The sequence below is a fragment of the Coffea arabica genome, chromosome 2e, assembly GCF_036785885.1.
Source record: "Coffea arabica cultivar ET-39 chromosome 2e, Coffea Arabica ET-39 HiFi, whole genome shotgun sequence".
NCBI classification, from domain to species: Eukaryota; Viridiplantae; Streptophyta; class Magnoliopsida; order Gentianales; family Rubiaceae; genus Coffea; species Coffea arabica.
The window spans coordinates 33,279,417-33,297,824 of record NC_092313.1 but is presented as its reverse complement, the minus strand read 5'-3'; the positions used below and the strand labels follow the sequence as shown (position 1 = coordinate 33,297,824).

Below are 18,408 nucleotides of genomic sequence, written 5' to 3'. Positions count from 1 at the left end.
CTTCATTTTTTTAAACAAACAAAAGTTTAATTTTGAATGCAAAATATTATTCTTAAAATGGATGTAACTACATTTCGCATCTTATAATTGAATATCTACTAATGTACAACACAAAATTTGTAATTATTCCAATATATTGCGTAAACATGTAAAATTTGAACATCATATATTCAAAAAATATATTTGTAACAGGATTTCAACCCTTGATTGATTCCAAAATTAACTTAAAAAACTATAAAATTTGCATATTCAACCTAACTATGCACATCCCCATAATACCTATCCAAATTCACTCTAACTATAATGCATATCCTATAATACCAATCCAAATTCACCCTAACTACGTCCAGATGATTCCGCATGGTACTAGTGCTCGAGACGATTCGTTAAAGTATATTTATCTAATTTCTGAGTGCTATTGCGATCAGTTGGCTTCAGGATGGCTTGGGCATTCCATTTCAGAGTATCCTTAAGATCCCTCATCGTCCGAATATCCTCCATAGTAGACATGACTACATTTTGATTTGCAATCAAAGCAACCTTAGACTTTTGTGCCCTAGCCTTACATTTGACTTTTTGAGTCTCGATGATTCCTTAACTATAATGCACATCCCTATAATACCAATCCAAATTCACTCTAGACACAACCACATTTGATTTGCAATCAAAGCATCCCTAAACTTCTATGCCCTAACCTTATATTGGGCTTTTTGGGCTCGATGATTCCTTAATTACAGTGCACATTGTTATAACACCAATCCAAATTCACCCTAGTTATGCGTAGATGATTTCCCATAGTACTGGTACTTGAGACTATTCCTTAAAGTACATTCCTCTAATTTCTGAGTGCCGTTGCTGTCAATTGGCTTTAGAATGATTTGGACGTTCCACTTCAGAGTATCCTTGAGATCCGTCATCTTTCAAATATTCTCTATAGTAGACATGACTACATTCTAATTTGCAGTCAAAGCATCCCTAACCTTCTGTGCCATAGCCATACATTTTGCTTTTTGAGTCTCGAGAAACCTATCGATCCTTTTCTGCACAACCTTCAAATTCTGTTGAGATTACCTAATCTTCACTTCAGCTGTTTCAAATTGTTGATCAACCGATCTAAGAGCACTAGTAGCAGAACGGTATTCTCTCAATTGCTCCAGCCAAACTAAGGTCCTTAGCCTGTATTAGCTGCAAAGAGCCATAAAAACGGTTGATGACAACAATAGGTAAAGCTACGCAAGATAGAGGAGAGAAAACCTGTAATTATTATAAATACTTTTAACTTGTAATAAACTGTAATTGATATTTTTAAATTCCTAATATCCTTATCCAAATAAGCCAACCCAAAAAAATAAAAGAAAAAAGGAATTGAGATAATAATAGATAGATGACCAATATAATACCACAAAATGCCATCCTATTATTATAAGAAGATTAAAAATAGAAAAAGAGATGAGGGCTTCCTTCAAAATGTCTTTACAAATTATAACTATTGTAACCAAACTTTTATTGAGCACTCAAGGAGATGAAGTACTATTACTAATGTTTTCCATCAAACAAGGGACATTGTTTGCACTTACAAATTTATACTTAACAAAATTTTTTCTCTTATCACTACATCTGTTCTTCTTATAGTCACCTAAAAAATTTTTGGTAAAATTACTCTCTCCTTTCTTTCACCATATCTATCGACATATGATATTATTTAATCAGTACTAGAAAATAGTATACATATTTTTTTAACTTTAGTTTAACCGACATACTTTTGATCTAATGATTACTAAATAACATTCAAGACTTGCCATCAAAATATAATATATTCTAAATGTAAATCAAATAAGTTATGCCATATAACATAGTTCTAATATAGTGATTTGAAATAATTTGGCTTAGAAGAATTTTAACGTAATGTAGATAGCATACCATTAACTACATTTAAGAATTCATGCACCAATAGAATTTTGGTTAATTTTACAATTTTGTTTATAAAAAAATATGTATATCTAATTTAATAAATTTATCTAATTATTAGTGAATTAGATAGATCCACAAGGAGAAAACAAATACTTCCTCTATCCCATTGTTATGGTCATAGTTCACCTTTTTTCATGTCCCAAAATTTGTGTCACACTACAATTTTTTTCTCTAACATTCCATTTGTACCCTCAAAAGAGACATTGATAAAATAAAAAACTAGTATGATAGAACCCACAAAAGCAATAAATAGGCATCCAAAAGAAAGGTGCGTGGAAAGCACAAAAAATTTTGGTGGCCATAAATAGGCACGTGCTTGGCAACAGCATAAAAAAGAGCTTTCATTTTGCATGGACCCATAGATTCTTTTCATATCAACATAAACAGTAATTAAGCTATGGTATTGGTCAAAGGGGCACAATTGAAAAAAGCTGTCCCACATTCAAATTGATTGAACTGTGCATAATAAGTTGGAATCCCCAAAAACGTCTAGAGGGAGTATAAGCATATTCACACTTTTATAATAGTATAAATTAGATGAGAAAGACTATATTTGGTCTTAGCCTAACATGGTTCAAACCTAATCTATAATTCAATCAATTTCTAAAATAAAAAGCCAAAATTATTCAAACCCTAATTCAAATAAAATTGTTTCCTCTTTTTCAAACGGTAGAACTCATGTTGTGACATTCATTGACACTCTTATCCATGTGTTCTATTAGACATAGTCATATAATTTTATGTATTTTTTATTTGTAAAACACCATTTTAATAGGATTTTATTCCCTTTGTCGTACTAGCTGTAACAAACAATTGTATTTTGAGGGTTGCTTTTTGCAGTGAAAAGTTATTTATGACATCAAACATGTAGTTTCGATACAATATTCATGAAAAAATCACACTCCAACACCAACTAGTGATCTTATTGATCATCTAATCTAAAATTTATAATATAACTAGAATTTAAATTGGCATTGGTTAGAAGGAGGAAGATGAAATATAGAATTTATAGAACTTGTTGCATTCTCACAAAGAATAGAACTTATCGATCAACAAGAAAAGATGAAGGATGAAATTTTAGAAGATTTCAAAATTGAAAATGGGAGACAAATAGTATTTATTTTTAATTCTTTACTTGTAGCATGTTGGATTTTCAAAGACACTAAAGAGTTGGCATTTGGCAACTTGTTTGGCATGATCCTCGCTGTTGTTGTATTAGTGATTCTTTTCAATCTTTGCCATTATCAGGTTTCTGTTATAGTTTGTGAGGCCAAATGTACTAGATGTATGGCTTGAGTTAAACCAAGTTTTGTATGTGTAATAGTCAATTTAGAATAATTATTCCACTATCGGTCTATATGGGGAAATGATAGTTGAAACCCAATTCTAATGTAGATTAAATGATCCAAAACATAAATATTGTTTGAAATCTACATGTACGATATAGAGTTTATAATTGAAATGAGAAAGAGAAAAACATAACTTAAGAGTGAAGGCTAGCAATGATTGGGTTTCATAAACATATTAACCCAAATTTTTACCCTACTATGGAACTAGATTAACATTGTTTACATATATGATAAATTGAAAAGATTTAACTACAAATCACTTTGTATAAAAATTTTATCCTTATATTGATCCTTTTCATTAGGACATCAAAAGAAAGGGTTAGGCTGATCTTAAATAAAAAAAAGGAAGCAACTAAACATAACTACCAAAATCAATTAATAAGATTATTTTACATCATCATGCCAAAAGAAACACTCGTGTTCTATAGTTATCGTTTTATCAGAGGAAAATAGTAACATGTACATGGAATATACTTGTGATGTGAAAAAAAAGGGATTTATCATACAACAAAAAGGAGAAATTAAATAAAAGGGAAAACCTCTAAAGTTTTATTAGAAAACTCAATGTAAGCCATCAGTTATTAGATTATTGCTATGTGCTGCTTTTGTGTAATGTCGTGGAGGTAAAAATGTCATGCATATATGTTGAATTCTTGCACCATGTTTTCAAGTAAAAATCTATTAAAGGAATAATGATATGTTCTTCAAGATCTTTCTTATTCAACTTGAGGGTTTTTATTTTTTTTTAAACTTTTAATTTGAGCTCTCATCCCTTTGAACAATAAAATTTTTAATTATGAGTTACTTTTATTTCTTTTCTAAATTTTCAAGCTGTGTATCACAACATGTCATTTTTATCTTCAATAGAGTGGTAATAACAAAATATGAATATTTTCATTTTTTATTGTTCTAAAATGGTGATGCATCAACTAAATTCGAGATCATTATAGCCATTTGGTGACATTGATTAACGGTCAAACTACTTATCCTTTTTATCTATTAGTCAAAGTAGGAGAAGTAAAATAAAGTTCATGTCAAAGTGCAGAAAGTACAATTATTGCAATTTATTTATTTACTACAAAAAAATTTCAAATATGTAGAACAATTTTTACTCCATCTAAAAGGGTTGAAGATCACCTTTTACAAATGTAACAACCAATTAAATGTGATGCTTTTAAGTTCACCTCACATTGAATAGCAAAAAAAAAATAAAATGAATATATTTGGATTCTTATGTTTGTTAAAAATATGTAACACATAAAAATATATTGTTTATATGTTTTTCAAAAATATATTCTTTAACTCATATAAATAGCATTGCTAAAGAAACAACCAAAAACACTCGAAAAGGTACAATACAAGTATACCAACATAGACATTAATCTCTGCCATAGCAACTCTCGTCACCTTCCCACACCTAACAACCTCCCTTTTTTCGCAACTATCGCCATTTCATTTCCACTCTTTTAACCCCCCCCCCCCCCCAAACTGTCCTCTCCTTTACCATTAAACTCCCACAATCTCCTAGCCCTCTCCCCATCCCTAGTCTTTCCTCTCTTCTACCTAGTAGCCCCTTCTTCTTCTCCTTCCTTCTAACTTTGGTGATTAAATTTGGTCAGTGACTACGAAATTGAAAGGGAGAGTTGGGGGAAGTGGAAAGTTCGATTGATGATTTACATAGGAGGAAGGATGAGAAGGGAGAACATTAGTAGAAGACTCCAATAGTGAGACAAAGGTGATAAGGAGAACGAGAAGATGGTGGTGGGAAATAGGGAGGAGGAGTGTGATAAACTTAGAAAATACACCTTGTAATACTCCAAAACCACCTATTAGAAGTAGTCTCTAAGAAAACATATCTACCATAAAAGTTTTGAAACAACTTTTTCAAAACACCCAATCACAATAGACCAAAAAATGGAGCTTAAAAATAGTAAAGAAGTTATCAAATTTTGTAAATAAGAGACCTTATTAGTGTCTTATGAGTTATAAATGAATCTAATCAAACTGAATACTATAGTTCCCCAACTAATATTTTAATTAATGAGTTTTAAATTTTGTTCAAGTTTGGCTTATATATTTATCAAAGTAAATACTGATGACCTTTTATAGAGTCAAGTTCTAATGGCACTTGAGTAGTTTGAACTTTTTCATATTCAATTTTTGACTCCTCTACTAAAAAAGATTTAGACTTACTTTTAACACCACCAGTTGATGTTATAAACCTCTCAAGTTTTGGACGTACATAGCTTAGCCTAGAACTCAGAGTTATGTGTGATAGCCCAAATGTTAACCATTGTAATTGTGTGGCTGCTATAGCCATCCCACTGCTGAGATGGACGTGACCAGTCATTGGATAAACCTACCACAAAAGAGGTATAAATGGATGCTATCACAGAGTCTCGTTTACCATAGCTTGAAGGTATGGTAACTTAGTCACATTTACATCCATAATGCCATTAGCTAAAATTCTGCCATTGTAAAAATTGGTTTGGACTTGAGGGGGTGAACGAATTTGCCATGGTCCATTCAGTTAGAAGTGTTTGTAAAAGTATTTTGTATTTAGTTTAATGCAAATATAGTAATAACTTGACCTACCTAAGATCAGTCCTAGAGAGTTCTAGGTAGTGCTTGTGTTTTTGTCGATAGCCTTCACAAGTTCTTATATTATGCCAACTTGTTTGCAATGAACATACCATAAAGTAGATGACCTTTTATCTTGTCCAATAGCAAAAGTTTCACCTTTCTCTTTTCTCCTTATTTTTATTGGCCTATCAAATCTTCTTCTAAGCATTGGTGGTAGGACATTTGACGGACTGACATCAATATCTAGCGAGAATATACCTTAGTTTATTAGTCACAATGATTACAAAGCAATACTTGAAGCAATACTCGTCTGCCAATTTAACGAACTAGAAGGATCAAAATCAAATGGTGTAGCTTTGTGCCTTGGATTGAATACAAAGTTTAAGAAAAAGTATAGGACATGATCTGATTGATAACAAATTAGTAGCAAAGAAAAAAAAGACTATAATGTTTGTTCCCACCGAAAAGAATACTTAGGTAACTTTAAAACTTTTTTTTTTTGGTTTCATAATTACTCTCTTGCAGCTCATAACTCTTCTGGCCTTTTGGATTTTTTCTCAAATTTTGTCAATGAGATTTAACTGAAGTTACATTTAATGGGAAGTTTATTTTTTGCCAAAATCTTGAAGTCCATTCGATAGTTTAGACGAACCTCAATGGAAATAAATATAATTAGCCCTAACAAGTATAGATATCAATGCTATGCGAGTTGGGCTGAGTTAACAGTTAAAAGTTTGGGGCAATGCTAATTGGTTGGACTTGTTGAACCCGGCTCAATAAACCCAATAGACTGGCCGAATATTAAACACCCTTTTTCTCCCCTCCTCTTCGCTGGCGTCCGTCTTTTAAAATTATCCCCAACCAGAAATCCACCGCCCAACTCCTCCTTCCCCTTCCCCTGCCTCCTTCCTTCTCCCACCAAGAAACCAAATCACCACCAGACACTGCCAGCACCGGGTAAGAGTGCCTACCTTTGTTCCTTTCTTCTTCTTTTTTTAATTAATTATAGTAATATTTGGATCCACGCACACTTACTCACACACGTAAAAACACACGTACGAGTGAGATGCTCATACAAGAATTATCGAATTGAGTATTACTTTAGTTTTCCAATGTTTTGTTTGGACAGAAAAAATTTGAAAAAATGTAAGCTAATTATGCAAGTATTTAAGAAAATATGGATGTTTATCTAATATGATGGAAATTTTAATTAGTAATTCGGTAGTATTTATCAAAAGTGGTCATAAAAAATATACAAAATTAGTTTGGGTAGTTAGTAAAACTTGTAAAGAAATAAAAGAATTAGAAGATTTATCCTAGTTTAGTTTTAAATAAAAGAATAAATGATTTCTGAATCAAATGATGAATATGAGTATAGGATCAAATTGGAAAATTGGATGCCATCTACGGTAGTTTGTAATTTTGTATAGCTGAGTCCTTTATTATATATGCAGATTTATTGGGATAGTAAGAAGGGTTAGTTTGCTTCAGATTTTTCCGAGTTTTAAATTGTAGTTTTCTAGTATTTCTTTGAGACTTGAGTGGTGTTAGATAGTTTAAAATTGATGCTAATTAATGCATGGGTACCTTGGATTCTATTTGGAGCTTTGAGCGGTATTAGGTAGTAAGAAAAATTAATTTCATCAATTTATGAAAGTTTTAAGCATTTATTACTGTTGTAATATGATTATGCTATGAATACATCATTTCAACAGCTATACTTAAAGCAATTGGATTTACCAAGTAATTTCAACAACAGATAACAGGGAGAAGATAACCTATTTCACTTCAATTAACATCAGGATTCAGAAAAGAACAGAACAACAGCAAGTAACTAGACTATAGTCTCCTGCTGATGACAATTCAAATTGCTAGAAAATTACCTGTGACATCGGAGCAATAAATCTGACCTAATTTGTGGCGAGATATTGGATGACTACGGTGTTCAAGAGCAGATGTAGGGGAAGGCAGCATCTAACTGCCAGTTAGATGCTGACAGTAGGGGATAACGTGGCTGTAGTGGGGGAGATAATGGGAAAGGAAGGTCTACAGTGGTGAGGGTTTCAGGGGGATTCTCTCTCTCTGTTAGTTGACGTATGAGAATTAATTGGAGAGATTATACTGTTCTAAGGATGAGAGGAAATACGAGGAAATATCGGACACTAGTCTTGATGAGAATCTCGTAAGGTATTTTATTGAAATTACTATTTATTCACAGTTTCTTGTAAAGCTATTTTATGATAGAGCTAAAAGATAATACTTTTTTTTGGGTGTTCTGATAACAGGCCCAAATTTGACAAAACATTTAAAATTTTAACAAAGCAAACATAATTTTAAGGAACAGCTTTAGTTTCTGTTTGCAAAATTTTATGAACATAAATAAAAGGATCCAAAACAACAAACATTTCCAAATGGGCCCTCTGCTTATGTTGCTGTTATGGTCTAACTTGAAACACTCTTCAGGATTCTGTCCCTCCCCTTATTCGGCTTCGTCAGCACCAGCCCACCAACCCACCCTGTTTTGGCTGCTAGTTGTCCCTCTTTCTGTCTCATGAAGGAAGGAAAACCCCAAATCTGACTCTGAGAAGTCCTAGAGTTGAAAAGCACACCAATCCATCATTTATCCATGGCGAACAGCAGAAGCACAAAATCAACAAAACCACAAAAGCAAAGCACGCTGGCTGTTTACCTGTACATTCCAAACATAATCGGTTACATAAGAATCCTGCTGAATTGTGTGGGCTTCGCAATTTGCTTCCAGGATAAAATCCTCTTCTCCCTGCTTTACCTTGTCAGCTTCGTTTGTGATGCCTTGGATGGTTGGTTTGCCCGCAAATTCAATCAAGTATCCACCTTTGGGGCTGTCCTCGATATGGTCACTGACAGGATCAGCACTGCCTGTCTCCTCCTAATCCTCTCCCAAGTCTACAGGCCTGGCTTGATCTTCATTTCCTTGCTGGCACTCGACATCGGCAGCCATTGGCTCCAAATGTACAGTACTTTCTTGCTTGGGAAGAGCAGCCACAAAGATGTCAAGGACAGCAATAGCTGGCTGTTCAGGGCTTACTACAGAAACCGGATGTTCATGGGTTATTGCTGTGCTTCTTGTGAGGTTCTTTACATTATGCTTTTTCTTCTTGCCAAGAATCAGATTGAGAGTTTGCCGCTTGTTTTGGGGAATGCTGTACAACAGAGTTGGGTTAAAGCAGGGATTTTGGGGTTGGCTGGATTTGGATGGGGAATCAAACAATTAGTGAATGTGATCCAGATTAAGACCGCTGCTGATGTTTGTGTGCTTTATGACATCAACAAGAAGCAGTAGTCAGACATGTAGTATCAGTACTGGTTACTAATACTAGTTGTGTTTTGTAATGATGATAGTTTTAACCAAATGGTTTTTGTTTTTCTTCTTCCTTTGTGTTTTCACGTTTTCCATGGCTTCAATGTATTGAAAAATTTGTGCGGCATTTTTAATTGTGGATGGAGTAATTGTTGTTAATTTTACTGCTTTTGCTCTTGTTATTGATCCGAGAGGGGGAGGGGGGGGGGATATCTTCCTTTCAAATTGGTTTTCGGCTTATGTTCCATATCACTTCCACAACCAGATTTAACCTGGAGAGGATGCACCAGTGACAACAGTGGAAGTGTCTTTATAGTCCCTGAATCTGATTGTGTTTGCAAGTCCTGTGAATTGCCTTGGTATGATTACCCTCTCAAGTTATAAGAGTTTCTTCTCGTTTTTCCCTGTATACTGTGTAACATTAATTCTCCTTTGTCCAAACAAGGGTGCCGAAGAGGTATGTTTTTAATGCTTTTAGTCCCCTGTGTTGATAGTCCTCTCGATGTTTTATGCTTGGCCTTTTGTTGTTAATCTCAGATTGATTACTACCCTCAGTAATATGCCATGACTTGATTTCGGTTGCCTTCTGGATATAAGTTTCTTAGTAATTGGGATTGTAATGCCATTGATGGTCTGCAGAAGTCTGTACTTGGAGTTATAGTCATATGTGTTAAACCACAAATATACAAAAGTGAAGCAGTAGCACATTGGATTCTTTTTCTGCATGAATTTTTCCCCCCTAGAAGGTGAGGGTTGGGATCTAAGAAGGTGGAGGGGGCAGGGGGATTAGGACCCAAGACCTCTAATTCCTGGGGCCTCAACTTTAGCTTCTGCGTGAGATTTTGATTTTACTGTTGTACAATAATGTGGTTGTCTAATTTAATGGGTTTTTCTTAAGGAACATATGGTTTGCACTGTCTGAGAAGCAGAAAAGCTTGGACTTTCTCTAACAAAAGAACTGTAAAAGTTGACATTTTCTGAGATTTTTTGTTGTAGTTAGTTGGTAAGTTTCTTTTTACAATTTTTTTGAATGACAAAAATTTTAGTTGCTGCCTCATATCAAGTACTTTCCTGAATAAGGCATTCAGAAAATTGATTCTGCATAAAGCAATGCTTACTTATACACAGTTAATTCTTCCATTAGCAGCTGCTAAAAGAATCTATTCTATTGCGCCATCTCTTTGCTTCCTGGGAAGCTCTAAATAGTGAAACATAAATTGGATATATTCCTAAAGCTTTTCAGTAGCCAGCCAATAATTCTTGATTATCATGCATAACGTGGAACTGATTTCTTTCATCTCTAATCTTTCCTGCTTTCCTACTTTAGATTAAATCTTCTTTTGAAATACCTGCAGGTTGTCCAGCTGCTTCTCGTATTTAATGACAAAATGGTGTATACATGGAAACAAGCATTTATAAGTGTAGGTTCATGATTGTGTACCAGAAACTGATGTTGATGAAATCCTAATAGAGAGCATCTTGTTTCTCATTGACATGGACTCACCAATTTTTTGTGTTAACATTTTTTCAGACTATAACTATGTGAAATAGTATTTTGCTCGATTTATATTCTTGTGTTAATCATGATTAATTGGTTTGGGAGGCAGAAAGCCATAGATGCTAACTGCTAAGTGTGCAAAATATGTTTTAGATGTCTTTTTGTTCATCAAAAAGTTGTTTGAGATTGATAAGGTATGCTTGTTTTATTGTGTTGGAAGGTTTGACTGAGTTAATCACAAACCTCTTTTGCATCCCACTTCATGCACTCAGCAAAATCTGAATCATGGACTTGAGCTTAGCATAAGATTGATGTATTGAGCGTTTTGCAGCTGCTTCCTCCTCTTCCTAGTAAAGTTGAGATTGTTCTGATCATCGTGGCATTGTCAGTCATGCATGCTTCTATTAAAAGGCTAGGCAATATGCTAAGAGAGATACTTTGGGAAAGCAATCAAGTTGTGGAGGGTCTTCTGTCCAACTTAGTGTTGCTGGAGAATTGAGTTCTCGTGGACAATAAGCAAAAGACAAGTCTGTGACAAGAGGGTGTTGGTCAAAATTAAAGATTGGTTGAAGCTTAGGTGGCAGATTGTGGTTGATGTTGGAGTTGGAGTCGGGAGGGCATCCGAAGCATTCTTTTCACCTGTCTGAATGGCAGTGGCTTCTCCAGTGCAACAGAAGATATGGTAGTGAATGATATTTTTACTGCTTATGCAAAATATTGAACACCTTATGTGTGTCTGGGAGCTTTTCTTTCTGGGCAATTGACACCTCATCCAAAAGGCTGTCTTTGAGAAGTAGGAGATAAGAATTCTCCCAACTCCAGTGCTGATCAAGAATGATAATAGTGTTGTTGGCTTGCAGACGAGAAGCAGACGCTGGTGGGAAGCATGGATGATGGCAAAATTTGCTTGCCACTCCAATTTAGGCACTGCTGGCTTGGGGAAGACAACCCTATCCCAGAGAATAAGATTCAACTTCAGCACCAGAAAATTTTTTGGCATCTCTTCTGAAACTTGTTCCTGAGGAGACAACCAGGGAAGTCATGTTGAGGTGCCACAAACTAACCATAGATGAGATGAGGAGGCAGATTGCGAAGGTCCAGAGTTCAGTGAGATGCTTTGTAGTTACAAGCTTGCATGAGATGTAGTGCTGGGATGGGAGATGCTGAAACTCTGTTCTGATAGAGAAGAAATTGGACAAGTTCCATTTTGAAGAATATGATTTGCAGATTATTGTCTTGTTTTATCTCTTAATACTAATTATGCAGGCATACAAATCTAAGCTTGATTTTAGTATAATTAATCTGCTGGTGTTCTACATCCATAAAAAAGCAAACCTTAATATGAAGTAATTCCTTATAATCTCAATCTTATGAATACATGCAGATTTGTTTTGTAAAATCTGAGTTCTGTGTGTATTGAATCTGAGTTTTGAGGTTAAAACCATGAATGATGGTTAACCTCCTTTGCATGACTTGAATTTCTGCATGTATGTGACTTATCTGTGAACTGATGAGCACAGGAATTTTTGGGAAGACAGTTTGATTTATTCTTAAATTTATGTGAAATTTGGCTCATTGGATTGTTATCTTGCTTAGAGCTTATTTTCAGGTTTACTAATTTGCAGATTATTCATCCATTTACTTTCCCTCGAATCAACTTAGTGAAGGGATCAGAGGTATTTGCTCAGGGTTATATTATGTTGTCAAACTTTAGCTGTAGTCTTGTTACTTCTGTATTCTCGTAATGGTTACTCATGAATACCTGGTTTTATATTCCAATTGGTCATGAACCAGTAAAAAGTAAAAGTTTTTACATTGAACAGTATGTGATTTTTTGTGGAACATGGGAATTAGGTCTTTCTTGGTCCAAGCCTGAGTAATGCTCCTTATTATAAGTTTTATGTGTAATTTCTTTTTTCTTGTTACCGCTTCAGGCAGTTACATAGCTATACTGGATGCAAGCATATATGGTAAAACTATGTCGAAGCATTCTTGTAGCCATTACTGTGCTCGGAAGGTGTATATTCACCTCCAAGCGTACATTACATTAGGGTAAGGCATTTCTTCATGCCATCTGTAAACAGCATAGACAACAATGGACAAATATACCAGAGACTTTAAAGCCTTGCTTTCGCCATTTGTTCCTTTTGTCCTGAGGATTCACACAGAGAATTTGAAAAGTCATACCAGCCATGAAAAGCTGAGGGCATCATACGATGTGAAACAGACGAAAAAGAGAGGACAATGGTGGACATAGCAGAGCAGTATTTGCATGAAGTGCCAGCCAGAGGTATGTTTGAGGTTTGGATGAAGTGGACTATCTGATCAACGGACGATTAAGAATTTATTGTTTCCCTCTCTTGATTTGGGATTTCTATCTTCATAAGGCAGAAGAGGAACAAGTTCGTGAAGTTATATAGTCGATTTGAAAAGGTGAGTTGAAGGTAGATGAATCAAAGGTCTTGGCTGGTAAAAGTGATTTGTTAGGTCTCCTCTCTTCCTAAAATCACACCAGAAATTGGGAAAGAGTGGTGGAGCTTATGGATATGAATAATTTCAAGTTGTTCCTGTTGCTTAGAGGCTTACAGCCATATTCTGTTGACTTTCAACAGAACAAGTTTGTGGGAAAACGAGGATACCCATCATCTCAGAGGTACCTGAAATTTAAAGATTATTACATGGAGAAGCTACGTTTCTCTAGGTAATATTTCTAACCTGCGCATCCTGGATTGCAAGCCAAAGCTGGTATGGTTACTGTGGGACCCGAATCGTGACTCTGGCACGAGCTTCGGCCTCGGCTCATAGGCCACAGAGTTAATATGACCACAGCCCAAAATGAAACTATCTAAAGATGAATTCGAGGTGATTAATTGACATGATACGATTGATGTAACTTGATTCAATCTGGCATATTAGAGTAATAAATAATGCTAGGCTACTATATCCTACGAAATCAACCTATATAGACTCATGTTCCTATGAATAGTGACTCTCTCTCTATGCCCCTCTTCATCCTTATTCAGGTGACCAAGAAATCCCTACTCTTCTAATACCGAACCCCAATGCACCGTGGATGCTAAGTTAAGCATCGGAGTTAACCCAGAGGACGAGCCCTAATTTCCGCTACTGTTCTCGTTCTTCTTATCGCATTTGCAGGTCTCCAGTTGAGCATCGCCGAGATCTTGCTTGCACAGTTACCACACGAAATGTCATTTGGAAATTTAAAATTTTGAAGCATCTTATTTTCCTCTTAAAGTTTGATGTCCATGACGATGATTAAATGTGGTTGGATGGATTGATGAATTTGAAGACACTTGAAGACAACGTGTTTATGCAGTCTTATAGACCCCCTTTTGCTGATTAATTTGGAATCTGGCAGTAACCAATGGTGGTGATGTTGAGGACCTAGGGAGGATCATCAAATTCAATGATACGACTACAATTTACTCGCACCAAACATCCCTTCGTATGATAAAAAGCAGCGACTTTGAGCAAAGGCATTGGTAAGTAAAGCAACTGCTTTTGTGTGTCGTACTCCTCGTGCTGGGGGATGTAAGTGGACTATCACAATATCACAGACGAGCTCTCCCAGCGAACGAGATTTCCCAGCGATATTGAGGTAATTGATTCTAAGTCATTCCGGAATCCGGTGCCTACTGCCTAGTGCCGACATTAGAGAGGTTTCCTAGCCTTCCTTGGCTTGTTCAGCCTGGGGTGATTTTGTCAGCTCAGACATCTGACACTTTCGAAGTTGCTAAAATTGGAAACCTTGACTCAAAATTGGGATCCATCTACAATCAAGTATAGAGAGAAATACTAGACGTGTAGTATTCATCATTGTCCAATGTGGGAGTGACACCTCATCAAATGATAATTGCAATGATCCATGAAAATAAGTGTTCATGTAAAATGTCCGATTTCTGCCTTGGGTCATGACCGGCTGTTGTAGATGCATAACCGGGAACATGTGTATTAAAAAATGAGAGAAGTGGGGCCTGGCTTAAAGAAACAAAAGAGCATATTCTTGTATTCTACCGGCCACATTTATGGTCTTCCCAACGAATTTGTATCAGACAAAATTCAATTTAGTTGTACCACAACTAGATTGTCCGAGGATTAGTTCCAATGTTTGCTGTCCAAGTTGCATTCAATGCTTTCACCAACAGCCACTCAAGCGTTTGGAAATGAGTTATTAAAAATTTAATGAATTAAAATGGTTGTTGGAAATAATAAATGGGCATTACTTTGAACCTATACTATAAATTGTTCAAGAATGGCAAGGATCCATCACAATGTATATGGAAGAAAAGTAGGTGGAAAATCAACAAAGAAAACCTCCCAAAATTGAAAAGAAGGTAAGTAATATTTATTAAATTTTGATAAAGACCACGTTTATGTTTTTTAAATAATTAGATAAATCACTAATGTTAGAGGAAAATGTTATCTGTGGGTCTTGCATTATGCGGTGGGATATGCATCTCTTTGTTTGATTAATTTTTACAAAGTACAAAATAGTCAATTTTTATGCAACTAATTTTTTGTTTAATTATTTTCACTAAGTCTTGGGTCACTATTTGACTATTGGTTCCATTAAGGACATGGATTTGATGTCATAATAATAATTTAAAATATTAACAGAGGAATGTGATAGACAATAAAAACTATGTAAGGACATAGTTTTCATGTATGTAAATTTGGAAGAAAGAATCGGAATAAATTATCAGGGAGAAAGCATTGGAAGAAATTAACCAACCAAATTGTGAATGAGTTTGTGTCCAAATGAAATAGTAAACTGTTTTCGTCCACTTATGACTTTTATTGTAAGTAAGGCAGTGAGAGAAAATGGTGGATAATTAACATAAAAGCCTCTTTTAAGACTTTAAATCCTATTACTGATTCTGGAGTCGTAAATTAGTCAATGTTTTTTTCCTGCTACTCCATTGTTTTTTCTTTGGTAGGACTAAGTTTAAAGATTTAATTAATTTTTTTTCAATGGAAAAAAAAAGGAATGACATGTATTACATTCTTTTGTATAATTAATTTAATTATGAATTTTGTGGAAGAAGTGAAGTTTAAAAGTGGCGTGTTTATATTATTGAATTCATATAAGTGTGGTTACATGGGAATGAAATGTAATAAAAAGGATGTGAGTATTGATTACCAATTCTAGCAGTACATGAATGGTATATAATAACGTCAATCTTTTGTTTTGTAGAATAAAAATGGAAGATAGCGGAGGCATGTGTGGAAGACAATCAATGTTTAATTTAAATGAATATCCAGAAGACTCATATGTAGATGTGGAAGAAAATGGCAGTAGAGAGACTGGGGGCGAAGAAAATGTCGAGAACACTGCAATTGATATCCCCTTCGATCAATTTTGCGTGGATGACATTGAGAGTGATGACATGATGAAAATAACATTTTCGTCTGAGTCACATGCCGAGCTATTTTATAACACTTACGCAAGAGCAATTGGGTTTAGCATCCGCAAAAGTGATTTCAAGATGTTTGACAGTGAGATTGTGAAATACAGAAAATGGGTGTGTTCGTGTGAAGGAGAGCGCAATCCAAAATGGAAAAATCTTCAAAATAGACAGAGGGAGGCAAAACCCAACTTTAGAACAAATTGCGAAGCTTGTTTTTGGATAAAGTACAAGCCTATAGGAGATTAACGGCATTGACTTTTACAATTTTGTCTAATACATACACTTTGAGTATAGGGATGGTGGTATCGGCGTTGAAAACGGAGGCCGCACCAAGCACAAGCCTGTAGGAAATTAACTACTGTCCTTCAAATTCACGGTTCCTACCACACATCGGCATGTTGGCGGGAAGTGAAAGTGCGGCAATTGTGAAAACTTTCCTTGTTTGAAATAGAATTCCATCTCGTGCATTTGCGCCAATTTTTTCCCCTAATGAATTGCACACGTTTGGATCCGTCCATTTCATCAATCCGATATGGTCTTATATTACTTTAATTACAATCTACAAACATTAATACAAGATCGTGTAATTAATATGTAGTTAACTATGTTTGTTGCATATTAATAAAATTGCAACATTTTGGCTTTATTTATGATAGCTAATAAATAATTAATTTTTGGACTAATTTGTCTAAATTAATCACACACCATGATATTGGACTGATATGGTCATACAATTAGCAAACCGCTACTGTTTACGCATTTACCCATATTAAAGAAATAATTAACATTTTTGGGCAAAAACCACCCCAATTTGTACAAAATTTATGTATTGGAGTAATTTGGGTATGACAATTAAAATTAATTTTTTGGACTAATTTACTCCTAGTTTTTTTTTTGTTAAATCAAACATCTAACTTGACACTGCCAACCAAACGCTGGACAACAGGATTACTCATCCAAAGATGAGTAATCGTCTCTCATTTCACGGAGAGTTCGTTTGCTCCATTGAATCATATGATAATTTGAAGTTATTTACTTCTATTACTTGTTATAAATGACTATTCATTTATGTTATAAATGAATAGTCACCCATATTAAAATAATAGAAGTAAATAACTATTTTTTTTAAACAAATAAAATAATGATCACTTGCTATTATTTTTCTCGAGCTCAACTAGGCTCAAACTATCATAGATTAATGTTGAACTCGAGTTTTAAAATGAAAGTTGATAGAGCTCAAGATCGTTGTCAAGATTTGCATTGTACCAAAAAGCAATTTTGCAATCCTCAAGTAAGTAATTCCATCTCTTGCTATTATTGATAGAATAAATATTGATGTTTATTTGTTAAACTAAACGTCTAACGCAAAACCAACCAAATGCTGAATAACAAGATTACTCATCCAAAGATGAGTCACCGCCTCTCATTTCATGCAAAGTTCATTTGCTCCATTGGATGAATATATTTTAACAAATTGATGGTATAAATGACTATTTTATTCTTCTTTTATAAATAACTCTTTGTGCCGTCTTATATTACTTTTATTACAATCTACAAACATTAATGCAACACCTTCTATATAATAATTTATTCAAATAATCGTATAAACTGTGTTAACTAGATATTAATAAAATTGCAGAATTTTGGCTTTATTTACCATAACTAATAAAAAATTAAGTTTTGGACTAATTTGTTTAAATTAATCATACACCATGATTTTTGACCAATATGGTCATACAGTTAACAAACCGCTGCTATTTATGCATTTACCCATATTAAAGAAATAAATAACATTTTTGGGAAAAAACCTGCCCCAATTTGCACAAAATTTATGTATTGGACTAATTTGGGTATGACAATTACACTTAATTTTTTGGACTAATTTACCCCCTTTTTTTTTTGGTTAAACCAAACATCTAACATGACACTGCCTACCAAATGCTAGACAACAAGATTATTCGTCTCTCATTTCATGTAGAGTTCGTTTGCTCCATTTGATCATATGATAATTTGAAGTTATTTACTTCTATTACTTGTTATAAATGACTATTCATTTATGTTATAAATGTCTTTTTTTAAACAAATAAAATAATGATCACTCGTTATTATTTTTCTCAAGCTCAAGCTCGAGATTAATGTTGAACTCGAGCTTTAAAATGAAAGCTGATGGAGCTCAAGAACGTACTGGAAGTTGCGAAAATTGAGCCAATTCAGCTCATTGTGCAATCCTATATGTTA

At 34.5% G+C, this 18,408-nt stretch overlaps 1 protein-coding gene across 1 annotated transcript; it reads left to right on the top strand.

Moving 5' to 3' along the window:
- The first annotated feature begins 6,702 nt into the window (after positions 1-6,702).
- On the top strand, positions 6,703-9,370 carry LOC113732441 (probable CDP-diacylglycerol--inositol 3-phosphatidyltransferase 2). The gene is made up of 2 exons (XM_027258197.2): positions 6,703-6,860; positions 8,367-9,370. The coding sequence occupies exon 2, from the start codon at positions 8,530-8,532 to the stop codon at positions 9,223-9,225; it is 696 nt and encodes a 231-aa protein (XP_027113998.1). The 5' UTR covers positions 6,703-6,860; positions 8,367-8,529; the 3' UTR covers positions 9,226-9,370.
- The last annotated feature ends 9,038 nt before the right edge of the window (positions 9,371-18,408 follow it).